The sequence below is a fragment of the Xiphophorus hellerii genome, chromosome 16, assembly GCF_003331165.1.
Source record: "Xiphophorus hellerii strain 12219 chromosome 16, Xiphophorus_hellerii-4.1, whole genome shotgun sequence".
Taxonomy (NCBI): domain Eukaryota; kingdom Metazoa; phylum Chordata; class Actinopteri; order Cyprinodontiformes; family Poeciliidae; genus Xiphophorus; species Xiphophorus hellerii.
Window position 1 is genome coordinate 16972871 of NC_045687.1, and position 14792 is coordinate 16987662.

The 14792-nt window shown below is 37.1% G+C and overlaps 1 protein-coding gene across 1 annotated transcript in view; it reads right to left on the bottom strand.

Annotated features, from left to right (window-relative positions):
* Positions 1-4216: 4216 nt before the first annotated feature.
* The window catches only part of grapa (GRB2 related adaptor protein a), a 33217-nt gene continuing 22641 nt past the window's right edge, over positions 4217-14792 (bottom strand). The window contains exon 5 of the mRNA XM_032586869.1: positions 4217-5287. Coding sequence (XP_032442760.1) covers positions 5102-5287 — 186 coding nt within the window. The 3' untranslated portion in view covers positions 4217-5101. The remainder of the gene's footprint in view (positions 5288-14792) is intronic.

Consider the following 14792-nt stretch of genomic DNA (forward strand, 5'->3'; position numbering starts at 1 on the left):
TGCATTAGAACAACCCAGTCTCCACAAATATGGCAATTAAAAGTTAATAGCGGTTTCATTTACGCAACTCCTCTCTTCCAAAGCACAAAGTACATGCTTTTGAAAATACAGTTGTCAAAACAAATACATCACATATGGATTTTTGTTTAATATTCCAATAACCAGATTTAACCTCAAATAACTGTTTTTAGGTAACACAGGCCAGCATAATTTTTTACTTCACTGTGTAATAAAAAAGGGGTCAACAGGATGGTTCAGGAGTGTCACTTTGGGAGCTCTAGACCTCACAGAAATGGCCAGTGATAAGTGGTGCACATATTTTTAGCAGACTTTAGGTGCACATGTGTAATATGGCTGTGATGACTAGAAACTTTATTGCATGCAACAACAACAAAAAACTGTCCTTTCAAATGAAACTGAAAAAGCAGCCATCCTATAGCATTTCCCTGGAGCTTATTAGAACTGGTGTATAGGAAAAAAAGATAAACTTTTTTTTTTTTTTTTTACATATTTTGCACTCTATAAGCACATTTTCCAAAGTTTTAATGTCTTATTTTATTCATATTTGAGTCATGTTCATATTTGAATTCATTCTTTTTGACATTTTTTTTTTTGCTTCATGCACTGCCGAAATTGGACATCTATGACCTTTTCAACTTTTTCAGGCTGTTTCCACACTTATGACAGGCTGTTGGAGAGCACTTCAGACAGTCTGCTCATGTCTATGGCACAGTGGGCTGACATAGTGTCAGTGCAGGGGACTCCTCTGTAGAAACTTTGTGCCTTTGGGGGGAAAAGTGTTCAAATTGGCTTCAGGCTATGACATCGTGCCATCCTTTCTTAAAGTGCTCTGGGAGCGACATACATTCATGGAATGTGATTTGATATGACAATCTGCTGCACAGACTCTATTTAAGAATTGATGATACAGAACATCTGTTACCATTTTGCAGATTGTTCGTTGACTTCGTGATGAGGAACATCTGAGAAATCTTCATAGCAAACTCAGCTTCAAGATTTGGAATAATACAGTTGCAAAAGCTACAGTTTTGTCTTTTGCCTACATGAAAATAGTTTTTGGTAAAAAAAAAAAAAAAAAAGGAGACATCTAAAAAGTTTTGCATGTTATGTTATTTTCGTCCTCTATTACAGGCATTTCTCGACTTGGCAAGCAAATATTTCTCACCTCCACAAAAGGTCCAGACCAAGGGAGGAAACAAACTGTGATCCATTTAAAGCCGACCAAAATTAGCAGGTGAGAACACAACCCTTGTTCTGGAAATACCATTCACATGAAAGACTATCACGTCTCTAAGACTGGAGTTGCTTAAAATGGTAGAAGTCCACGTTAGTCTTTGCACCCCTCAGACTAGCTGTTAGCTTCTGTCTTTAGGGGCCAAGTAACCTGCAGGTTTCACTTCAGTCTATTAGGGGGAGATGAGGTAGTGATTCATCAACTTTCTTAGCAGAAGAAAACACCTCTGCAATGACTCAGTACGGTTGTCATGTGTTGTGTATTTAGTGCCACCATTTCAATGGGAGCTCTATCATTTGAAATGTCAGTGCACACAGACTGTGTGTCACAAGAATGTGGGAGGTAAAGCCCGACATGCAGGGGGCAGACAGGAAGGTATGAATTTCCCCTTTCTGTCCTATTTAAAAAACAAAGTTCTGAATAAAACAAGCTTTTTTGTTGTTGAAAATCTAAATAATTCAAAACAAATATAGAAGATTTCCACAGAATAAAAACACATTGTATTTGGGTGGGCTATTTATTGTGTGACTCCTCTTGCCTTGGCTTTAATATTTCATAACTTTAGGTGAAAAAAAAAAAATGTAATTAAAAAAACGTCTTGATGAAGATTTTCTCATATACTGAGAAAAAACTAAATCCATCAAAAAACAATCAAGAATAGCATATTTTTGGCCTTAGAAGCCAAAGCTGTACTAGAATCTCAGTGTGTCAAAGTGCTTCTTTACAGAGCTGTTCTCCAAAATTAATATGCCTTTCTTTACTGGGAATTATTCAGCTGGAGGCCAGTGTGTATCATAAACTGGTTCAGTTTTTTTTTTTTTGTAGAACAGCAGTGATGTCACACCTCACACACCTTCCTTCGCTGTTTGCATTCTAAAACTTTTTTTGCTGATGATTTTCTTTGTGTTTCTGACACTCTGCTTCCTCAGTATAGGCCATCGTTCCTCTTTATTCTGGATCGTCTTGTTTTTCTCTTCTTGCCATACCCCAGATTTTTTTTGTTGTTGTCATTTTTCTCGTCATAATCACAGCCTGTTTGACTCTGCCTCATCAAGTTACTTTTCCCCAATGCATTTTGCTTTGTGACAACGAAGTTTAGAGCTTTTACACTGTATGAGACACGTATCTATTGCCACACAGAGACTTCAAAGTGGCTCAGCAGCTTCCAAAAGTATCAGAGGAAGATTACAGCCATTCTATTTGTGGTACACCTTTAACTCCTTTGTTCTCCCATGCTCTCCTCCAGAATGGTGTTAGTTTATTGACTACCTGTCACAGGAGAGCCAGAGGTGACTCTTTGAAGAGGGGGAAAAAAGGCTGGTTTGACAAAAACAACACAAGGAGAAAAGAGCGTAAAAGGAGAACAAATTCAAGCGATTCAGTCTCTGGGAATTACAGACTACAACCCTGCTGCTGCCAGCTTCAATTCAAACAGAGAGAAATTGTTGCTCATGCACCGTCAGAGAGCTCTCTGGATAAAGTTTGACCTGATAATATGTTGATAACACAAGCGGACTGGAGTGAGCTCTCCTCTGACTCATCATCAAATACAGAAGATGAGTTTATTGACAAGTCAGACTTTTTTATTCATATGCTGTTTGCTTTGAAATTGACTGCTGGTCTATTCACTATATATATGTGGCATGAATACTTAAATTATAAATTACTTTTGACCAGCGATTACATCTAGAAATCGAAGACAATCAGACATTCTGGGTTGAAGAAACACTGAAAAATCTCTGGAGAGAAAGGAACCTAGGCCAGTAAATTTGTAATAGTGCTTGTGAATGACTTTAGTGATCAACGCATTATGAATATAACCCGTCTTCAATTTCATTTCTCTCCACTGACCTGTCAGTAATTTCTTCATCATTTCTAATTGTCCAAGCACTAATTGTCTGACAGCACTCTTAGGAGTTAGTTGCCCACCATGAACATGTTTGGCAGAGATTCAGTGAGTTGTTTACTTGCTCTGAATACCAAATATCATAAGGTTGAAGATAATGCTCAAAATATAGCACCCTTTGGTATCCACTCTATAATTTGCAATATGGTCGAAAATACCAGAGTAGATATTTATGATTATCTATGTAGGAATATATTTATGAGAGTAGCTTTGATGAAAGCATAATCCACATTTGCAACTTCAGTGATTAAGACGGCTGTGTAAAGACAAATGATTTGGTCAGTGCCTTTACTGGTAGTGAATGGATGAGGTTTCTCAGAATCAGATTAGTTTTTGCTCTTATTGGAACGTATGAGTGAAAAGTACTAAAGCCACTTAAATGAAATAACATAATACTGTTTACACCCATGTGCAGGGTGGTGTTTAGAAATCATTTAAAACAGTAATTAAGTAAAGGAAGGGCATGTCCTTTCTAGATCCATTAAACAAATAGCTGTTGGCACAAAGGGTTTACTATGGTGATCGTCCTCTAAAGTCACAGTAAACAGAAAGTACACCTCCAGTTAGTTCCAGAGTCTTAAGGTAAATAAGAGCTCATCTCTACCAGGTCCTTCAATTATTTAAATCCCACCTGAGGTGTACAAGATCCCACACCACAGATGTCAGCGTGTCATTATTTATTCAACAAAGTCAGAGTGGAAAAGTTTGATAAAAAAACAAAACAAACAAAAAACCAAACAGAAAAAATGGGAAAACCCTAGATGTGACCAAAAATGTGAAAACAGAATGTTAAGGGGATGTATTTTCTTTTTACAATAACTGTACTGTCACCATTTGAGTCTTGTTTTGCAATCACCCAATTTTTCCCCTGGTTGTAGTTTTATTTATATATATATTTAGCAGACAAAAAAGTTGTAAAAATAAACCTACTTAAAGCCAAAATATATGCTTCTATATCTTTTAAATGTAATTGGTTGCATTTTTTTTTCAAAATTTTCTCTTTTTTAAGTGTAACACTATTAAATTGTGACTTATAATTATTGCAAAAGACAAACTGAGGACTAATATTTTCTTTTATTTATCTTATGCTAAGAGAACAGGTTCAAAGATGTAAATGTATCAATTTGTTTAATTGATTTCAGCCCAAGTTCATATTGTAAATGTTGTCAAATGTTTCCTTCCGGTAATGAATAATTCTATTTACAATATATGCTTTTTTATAGAACACATATGAGTAGGAATAAATACATGTACAGAAATGGACGGTGAACAAAATAAGCTCATTACATTTTAAGCAGTGTATTTTCAATACTGTATCATAACCGAGTCCTCACTGCACTACGGAGAACTTCCTTTAGTGGTTCATAATCAACTCTCTACAAGACATACCATACATGCCCACACACATCTGAGTTTAGATGCAAAACTCAGTCAGATTTGCATCTAAACTCCCTGTAACAGACAATCTTCTCATACAATGGCCTTTGAAGTCGACAGGTTTGTTTGTCGTCATCTCCAGATGTTCCTTACAAATAATCAACCTCAGAGTTGCTGCTCTTCACTGGATGTCCTTCTGAAGGATACTGGAGAAAATCTGCAGAGGGAAAAACTTCCTCGGGGCCTTCACTTGTCACCTTGGCAAGGGTTCACCAACTCTTGTAAAGATAAAAGGAATAATTACGCCTGGGATCATGTGCGTTTTTGACTGTCACTTTTATCGTTGAGATGAAGAATCAAGCGGAAGAGAGTGAAAGCTGAGATGACCTGGACATAAGAGGAATCAGTTCATTAAAGCCTCAGTCAGTCATTCACTCCAGAGGTCAGTGGGAAGCCGTGGAGAAGGAGAGCAGTGTTTGTTTTTTACGGGGTGGAAGTTTGGGGTCGCGATGCCTGGTGGACAAACCCTCGGGTAATGGCCGTGTCTTTGTCATCATATGGGGTCACTGGTATTGATAAATGGGCTGGACGTACTCGGGGGGGAAGTAGCCCACTCGTCCGTGACAGCGACCCCTCCAACGTACCGAGTCAGAGCAGTCAACGAGTTCGATGACATCTCCACGCACCAAGCGCAGCTGCGACGGGTGGTGGGGGTTGAAGTCGAAGAGAGCATGGGCGTGATGGGGACGCTGGGGGAAGAAGAAAGAGAGAGAAACGTTTGTTAAAATCGCTGAGACACTCCCTTTATAAGCAAGAAAAGAATATGAGTGGAATGCCATTTTGAAAAGTTGAATTTCCATCTCCTGCAGTAGTGAATGGCGGGAATTTGGTGACCAGCAAGACATTTTTAAGGAAGCCGAGAACAGCCGTTCTTTAGAAAATCCATAAAGCAGCTTTTAAACAATAATTTTATTCATTAGACAAACAGTGAATACAAAGCTTATCTCATGCTATATGGAGAAACTAATCACCTTTCTTTGTGAAATTATGAATTAACTTTGATAAACCAATGTTTTTTTTTTTTTTGTTCCATTTACCTGGCCACACTGAGGCCTGATTTCCGCTAGACCAGAACACTCAGCACATTACTTAAATAGAGGCTAAAAGATATTAAAAGATGCTAAACAGCAACACATCTTAATAAATTCAAAAGGAGATGAGAAACAGCTAAAGTACTGCAGGGACCTAAAATGCCGGCCACGGGAGCCACGCAGGGCCGAAACCAGAGCTGATGAAGAATAACAGAAGTCTTGTCAAATTCGTCAAATATTTGATAATCTTCAAGATTTATGGGAAAATTATGCTGTGGACTAATGAGAGAAACATCAATTTTCCTATAGGCATGCTCCAATCACACTTAGAGTAAAACTAACACAGCATCTCAAACGCATATGACAATATACGGTACTGTAACTATCTGTGGCCGCTGTGCTGCTTCACAGCCATATATTCTCTAGTAGAAAATCCTGAAGGAGAATATCATCAGCTTGTGACCCTTAGCTGAAGTGCACATGGATTATGCAGCAGTACAATCATCTGAAGCAGCGATAAGTGGGCCAAAATTCATCCCTCTGATGTAAAAGACTCATCGCTACTCACCGTAAAACGCTTGATGACAGCAGTTGGAAACCAATGCTGGCTGAACCAGTTACTAATTCTGGGAGTAGTTACTTTTTTAACACAGGACAAGTTAGGATGGAAGTTTTTTTTATCCCCTTAATATGTTAAACTACAATTTGAAGAACAGCGTTTTTAAACTGCTAATGTTACCTTTGTCTGATATTAAAATATGTAAAAAAAACAATTGAAGTATGACGTTCAGTGCCTTTTTTAAGCAAAAAAAACTTCAATATATTCACTTTTCCCTGATGCAAATACCTCATTAAAATGTCCTAACAATATTCATTTTTAATCCAAGCTTTTTGGGTCATTTCAGATATCTATTTGAAAAAAATGGAACAATGTGTAATATTTATGGACATCAAGGGACTACGCTGCGTCTTTATTTCCTTCTTTTGTTCGAAGCTTGCCAACAAAAATTAGATTTTTTTTTTTTTTGCTATGAGTCTGTGTTAGTCTCATAATGTAATATAATGTCCACTGTAAAACATTACAAGTAGGAAATAGGAAATGTTTTCAGACAAATATTAATTATTAATAAATTACAAGTTTGACGAAAAAGCAAACATGTGATTTAAGTGTAAGTGTGACTCAGCACTATTCCCACAGACACATTTCAAGAAAGAAACATACAATGAGTGGAGAGTCTGAGTCATTGGAGACCAGCCCCATGCATGTAGGAGGGCTAAGCCACAGCAACCTGGGCTGAGTATCATGTGATTTAATTAACTCCAATTAAATTTCTGCTGCACAACAACTTATAGCATGTCTTCAAAACTTTTTATTTGTCTTGTTTATTTATTTATCATAATGGACATTAAAAACATACGCTTAATTAATTTCAACTGGAAATCACAGATTGCTTTTTTGCCTCCTTAAGACTCTTTTAAAACAATCTGGTGTCAGAAGTATTGCAACACATTTCATGAAGTGTTCGCAATAACTATGCCTTGCTGTATTTTTATTTTTAATCTTCCGACTACAGTTAAGATCTTTTATTCCTCATCATTATTTTTTGAAATTTTCTCCCAAAAAAAACAATATTTCAAAGGGACTGGAAGAGAAAACTCTCGACTGAAGAAATGGTAAAACTCAGAATAGTTTTTGTTTTTCATCTTTGGAGAGGTATTATTTAATTCAACATCCACAACCCGGTCCAGAATAAAGAGAATGCTGCCTCTGTGAAGTACTCTAACTGTATTTTTTATTTTTTTGGATCAGAAATAATAACAAAAAAATACATTGACATTGTAGTAAATCAGCCAAATTATTAGAATTATTAAGAGAAAAGTAAGATGTTCTGTTTCGGATTGGCGAGCGTATGACACAAGGCTTTTGATGTGGAAGCTGGTTCTGAGGGAAGAGGAGTCAAAGGTTGCTATTTTCAGCGTGAGTGAGGTGTTTAAAAATAAAGTCGGTAGAAGCACAAAGACGGAAGAAGCTACTGAAATGAATATTTTCAACTTAGGTATGTTGGTTGTACATTCAAGCTCCAGCACATAGCTAGACACTTCTGGTGCTGCTTGTCATTACAAACCTTTGCCATTTGCAGTTTTAATCATATTGCTGTTTTAAGTCCTAAAAACTCTGATTAGAGAACCTTTTCTTAAATTGGTGAAGGAAGAAATTGACTCTGAGCCAATAGATATTCAGTCGATTCAAAATAATGGACCAAACTTACTGTGTTTTGTTCATTTTTAGATTTTAAGCTCTGTCATGGAAGAAACCAGACTTGAAAATATTGGTAGGCTTTTCAAAAGTCTCCAAATTAAGAAAAGTATGCAATCTCTAAAGAATAGTAAGGAACTCTATAAGGGATATTTACAGTTGGACATGTTTAAACAATGTTTAAATAGTCCATAGACATTTCAATAAGGTCTAAAAGTACACTTGATATGTCTAAATTATTGTGGGTTTTGTTTAGTTTGTTTTAAAATTTGAATGAGCTGAGCACAAGCTATCTGAATTAGCAGGAAACTGTCATTAATCGTTGAGCTACGCAATCATTAAAGGGAGAAATGCTAGAATATTATACTCATTGCTAATATAAGACAGTAAAGACAGTTTAAAATATCAAGCACAAACTTTTTTTAGTTTTGTTCAAAATTCCATAAACTCTGTTTTACAGCGATCACTATTTCACACATGTGCTGGGATGTTTTGTCTCTCCTAGTAAAATAATTACTAGGAGCCGAAAGGCCAGAAAAAATATTTGACATATTATTTTTATATCTTCTCATGTAGCAGCTCTTAAAGATGAATCTGAATTGAATAAAATTAGTGCCAAAAGGTCAAAGCTTTATGTAACTGGAGAGTGAGATCTCTAATTTTGACTCATTGGAGGTGAAAAACATAGTTGTAAATGTAATGCTGTGGGTGTCAGAATGCAGGAGATTTCCCATCTTTCTTGCATCTGTTTATATATGGAGCTGTTTGTCTGTTTTACTGTAGTTAAAAATATTTCTCAGGAATGAGGGCATAGCGACAAGCAATCTCCTACATGTCAAACTAATCAAAGAAAGAAAAACAATTGTTTTCTTTTTCCTCCTTGTGTAGACAAAACCTCTTTCAGTCCCTCTACTCAAAAAACCTATAATTTATTAAAGTTCTTGAATCTAGCACGCTGTTACTAAACAACTGCTGGTGTTGCACAGCAAATCTCAATTAGGGAAAATATTTTAGATCGCAGCGCAGCTTTCTGGTCCAGCCTGACGAGCGGCATGTGCTTTTATAAAAATTTCATCATCTTCTTGAAGCATGAAAGTTACACAACTCCGACTTTAAAAAGTGTCAGAATATAACTTGAAAAGGTTACAACAGGAAAGGCGCTTTTAAATATAGAACGACGAGCCTGACGGTCAGATATGCACACCTACAGAAAACGGCGATAAGAAACATCAGCAAAACATCTGGGGCTGTGATGGGGGGGAACTGCCTTCACTTCAGTCCTCAGATGGCGAGCTTTCTCTGTCTCGCTGTGTTTTCTTTGAGCTTAAACAGAAGTAGTGCTTTTCTTCTCCCCTGATAGCCGGCCTCCTCTGATATGTGTTGACTGGTGAAGTAAAAGCAGTTTAAGAGCAGCAGAATAAAAGCGGCTATTTTCGGAGGGAACATCTTAAACGTAGCTAACCTCTTAGCTGTCAGCTGCGCTCCCGCAGAGGAGAGCGGATGCGGTATGAGCTAGGAGCGAACCGAGAGGCTGAAAGGAATACTAATGCTGCTTGAATACATGTGTGTCAATGTGCCAAAGTATCATTGCAAAAATTCTGGATATTAGGAGACTGTAGGTTTGTCTGTTTAGTACTCAGGCTGAAGGTGATGGTTCACATGCACAGGTAAGGAGAAACAAAACCAAGAATAAATTTGAGTAAGGTACAAAAGCTAGGATCAAAAGAGAGTTACGGGGTGCAGTGGTGGCGCAGGGGTTGGGCACAACCCACAGATGGAGGCCTTAGTCCTCCACATGGCCGTCCACAGGTTCAATTCCCAGCCTGGTGACCTTTGCCGCATGTCTTCCTCCTTCTTTCATTACCCACTTTCCTGTCAATTTATTATCAAATAAAGGCCAATAAAACCTTAAAAAAAAGAGACAGTTAAAAAGCCACCAACTCGCCCCCATATTCATAACTCATGTCATGATTAAATCTACATTTTAATATTGCTGCACACAAACTCAATCTGTTTGTTTTGCAAAGTGTCACGAGATGGCGTTATTGTGAGATGGCACTATATGAATAAAACCAATTTAAATCTAATTTGATTTTTTTATTGAATGAAAACAAGAAACAAACTACTTTAAATATATATAAGTATATTTTTAAAATATGCTTAAATTTTAAAACCCGGTTCAATTCTATTCTAAATGCTAAAAAAAATATTAAATACAATTTTGGGGGCGTCACTGTTAAGAGCTACCGCAAACTCCTGGTTTTGAAAAGTGCCACCCCAATAAAGTTCCGGCTTTATTGGCTGTTATTTGGCAAGATGTGGAATATTCAATGTATATTAATATTTTTTGCAAGGTACTACATGCTGCTTGGGAGTGATAAGACACAAGCTGGAGCCGTGTGAGCGTCCTTGTGTGGACACATGAGTGACGATTAAAGAATGGCCCATTCTTTTTTTCTGTGCCGGTTTGTGATTAGTGATAGCTTGGAAGGAGTAACAGGACCCATCAATTTTTGGCATCCTTTTCACGATCCACTTCAACCCGGAAAGAGCACTCACAGTGGTACAATTTAATTAGTAATGTGAACAGGCTGTGTCTTTGTTCTAATTTTGTCTCCACATTTTTTCACCCATGATATTTAAGGCAGAAAGTCTTTCATCCTGTTTGTGTTTCAGCCATGAAAAGAAAAAAAAAAAAAAAACAGACTGATGAGGGATACATGACAGAAAGGTCCAAATTTTTTTTTTGCTTCGACAGGGGTTTTTGTTTGAAAAAGAAAACTTAGTGGAACAGGAACAGGGGGATATAAAGGATGAGGTGGGGTAAAATATGAAAAAGAAAAGGCTGAAAATTATTTTCTATTCTGCTGTGCACAGATTTAAAAAAAAATAGCCATGTAATGAGCTGGGAAGGATTTAGTTTGGAAGGACTGACAGCACAATGGGGATGACAATACAAAAAGAGGGATACGCAATTAAAGCAGTATTCAGTTCATTTGTGTCTGTGAAACTGGCCCATATAGCAGAAACAAAGAAAAAGCAATCCTGTAATTAAGTGATTTGGTGTTCATCAATATCAGAAGTATTTTTTTATGAGATTTATAATTCAAATTTTCTTAGTTTTATTTTTTTATTTGATTTTTAATTTTATTAACTTTTTTTAAAAATTAGCAGCAAAACAGCAACTTTCCTTCAGAAATTATCTACTGTATATCTTATGTCACAATAAGCAACAACATGAGGATGCTTTCAATGAATATGTTAATACCACAGTGCTTTTGTTTCAGCTTTCCTTCTTAGGAGCATGAGCGAAAAAATAACTTTTCTTTGCTTAAGAACTCTGTATACTTGTGGCCAACAAGTATACAGAGTTAATGTTCTTAATATTAACGTATTTATTAACCAATTTTGAAACTACTGAGCAGATGTTATTGTGATTACAAGCCCAAACAATTGTAACCTTACAAATAAAAACCGGATATATCATAAACAATTGTGAGACTTCTTTTTTCTACATTCCTGCTGAGAGTAGCTGTGCTGCAGTACCAATGCTAGCTTGTCTGTTAGAAACGACATCAAGGGAAGCATATTTTTATGTTAATATATTTACAGATAAAATATTTTTGTTTTTTTAATTACTTTTAGAGAAGCAAAAGAGGAAAGCTCCTCACTTTCCTCCCATAAGGCTAGTGAGTTTGAAAAAAATAAATGCTAGTTATAAACAGATGGAGGGACTTTTAGGGAAAGATTTCACCATGCTGTAGAGTGATGAGTAAAGTCAAGTCAAGGTCATTAATAAACCACATAAAGATGTTGCAACTCTGAACTAAGCTAACTCAGTCTACTCAGTTTCAACGCACATTAATTGCCATTTATTAAAAACACTGCCTTATCATGAAACAAAGTAGATGTGGATTATTTTCTTGCATCAGTGGCTCCCGCTGGATCGAATCAGACTGCCACTCTATTTAGGTCGTACATTTTACCTGCCTCCCATGTGACAACTTTCGTTTTTGTGTGTTTAAGCACCATTGCGGCGCCCTCCAGCTAAATTCCTCCCGTGCACCTGCTCCAGATGTCCTCGTTACGAGAACTGAACGCATTCCCTTCCCAGTCACTTGAATCACACAGTGGGATCACGAGGCAAATTTTTTTAAACAAGAATCACATTGGCAATAAATCTGACTGGGAAAACGGAACGCTTTTCCTGGGAGTTTAAAACCAGTCGTGTTCATCTGAACATCACCCGGCTACAAAAGCAACAGTTTGGCTGCTCTCAAAAACTGGGAAAACAAAACCAAACCAAAAAAAAGCCCTGTATTTCACTCTTACTATTGCATATCAATAACTAGATCTGAAATATAAAATGCAGGATTTCAAAAAGTTGATGGAAAGCTTAAGTCCAGCCTTCCTAAATACCACACAATCGCGTTTCATAACATTGGGGTGAAAAGAGCTGTCTGAGTCTGAGGGACCAGATTTACTGCAGTAAATCTCCCACATCTCAAAGATCAATATATGTGGCTCATCTTCAGATGAGCATACAGCCCCTGTATTCAACACATTCTATATTCTTTGCAGTTATTACTGCTTTTTTGTTGGTTTTTATCCCATTTTATAGACGCAGAATACAAATTAAATGGGGAAGAGATTTTATAGCAAAGTTTAGTTTAAAAAAAGTCTTCCAACATTGCTTCCTTATCCGATCATCTTTAAAATGCTACAAAGCCGTAGTGACTGGCTATCTGCGGGCTACACTAGCGCCTTCTCCCTTCTGCTCCTTTTCCTGCATTCACTCCAAAGGGAGCTTCTTTTTAAGGCCATGGTTGATATCTAAAGGAGAAAAAAAATTGTGGAGCTGCGGCCCGACGCGTCCGCAGGACTAAAATAGCAGATGGCATCAGAACAGACAAGGCTCCTTGATATACGTGGATCGTGTTTTTGAGCTGCTTTGGACCAACGCTGTCCTGACAAGGTTCAGAAAGATGCGAGTGCGTTAAAAATAAAACAAATTTTAAAAGAAATCTTATATTGTTATGAGTTGTGACATGTTTTCTCTGCAGCCATACCTCTGTTTGCTTTATTGGACTGGAGTTCAAGTATATTTAACCTCTTTGCCTGCTTGTTAAAAGAATTTATTTTAGGATAACAATTTATGTAAATCATGCACAGCAGATTTACAAAAACAAAACTATGTTTGTCTTGTTTAGAGGAAGTGAAGAGTTTTTCTGGTATTCTTTTTCTGCTTTCGTTAACACATCAAAGTATGCTTGCCATGTGTAAAATTCTTCGTCAATTCTTGTCAAAGTTCTTTTTATATATCATCCAATTTGGATAATTCAGAAATTTGATAAAGATTCCCAATAATCCAAAATTTGTTGTAGCTTTAAACTTTGATTATTGTTTTAGGCGCTTAAACTTGAAATTTATGTTTATCCAACGAGAAGATTACATTTTTGAAACGTGAAAACAACTTTCCTTGTGACATAGCATCATGTCTGGAATGAAAGACGGTCCTAAGAGTTCGTCTCACTTTCCGCTGTAATCAACAGCGGAGTCATGTTGCTGTAATCAACATGGTTTCGGATTCAAGGTTAGGAACCACCAAGACATCCAACAACCTGAGCCAGAACCGGTAGTTCCAGTCCATGAACAACTGTCAGCTAAAATAACAGCTGTTTGCATTGAGATTTCCTCGTAAGCCAAGCCAAGAGACAAGAGTGTGGGAACTGCATGAGCAGTGAGTCATGCGTCAAGTCATGTTGCAAGTTCTGTGGCCTTTCTCGTATGTGGTAACCTTTGCAAATAAAAAAGGTGACATTGTGGTAGCGATCTTGCCGGGTTAGCAAAACAAATCCCGCAGTGATGTATCTCAGACTATGCACCAGATGGATGGACGTTTTGCAACAGATCCATCTCTTCCATGATCTGGACTAAATCATCATATTCGTCACCAACGCCAGCAGAAAAAGTTGCAACAGAAATGGCGAAAAACCCAAACAGCCGAGGGTAAATAGTTCTTGTGTACTTGCAGTTGTAAACAATCCACCCTAACATCACTGCCTCCATCTCCAGGCACACAACATTCTGTGCATTCTCTACTGGCTCGTTCACTTGACTGCCTGCTCCGCTGATCATGATGCTACTCCTCTCTAACAAGCCTTATATCTGCCATACATCATTGAAAGTTATTCCAATTTGCAATAAAAAAGTCCCGTGCTGTCACACATGAAGCCAAAAATAGATTTTTATTTTATTTTTAAAAGAGCATACAGCCATCCTGAAATACAAATGAAGAGCTTTTTATCGTATCAACTTAATTACGGACCAAATCAGAGAAACTAATTTGCCTTCTCTAATAATCCATATTTTCTTCAGATCATACTTTTTTCTCATTAAAATATAAATCAAGTCCAAAGAGAAAATGGATTCTTGTTACTGGAGGGATTCATTTAACAATACATCCTGCCTTCCTAAGGTTTATGAGACCAAAGTCAATCACTATAAAACCAACTGGTCTTCTATGCTCTGTTAGAGGCGACCACACAGAAAAACAGGGATTTTATATTTGGTTTTTAACACCAGGATGATTAGCTCATCATCATGAGTGTATGAGATCAAGCTCTAACGAGTCATGTGACCTTTATGTTCCCTGTCACTTGCTGTTAGACCCTGACTTAAGGTGAGTGCAGCAACATGGTTATCTTACTATGAGCAAATTATTGTGACATATTTAATTACAGCCAATTAGAAGCAGCAGTTTTTGAACCTATGCTGGTCAAGGCTAAAAATGCATTCTGAAAGACTTTTATCACTGTGTTGTTTCAACTTAACACTGTAGTTCATGTCTGCACAGCTTAATTCTACTCAAGGTCACATTGCTGGCCACACATATCGACACCCATG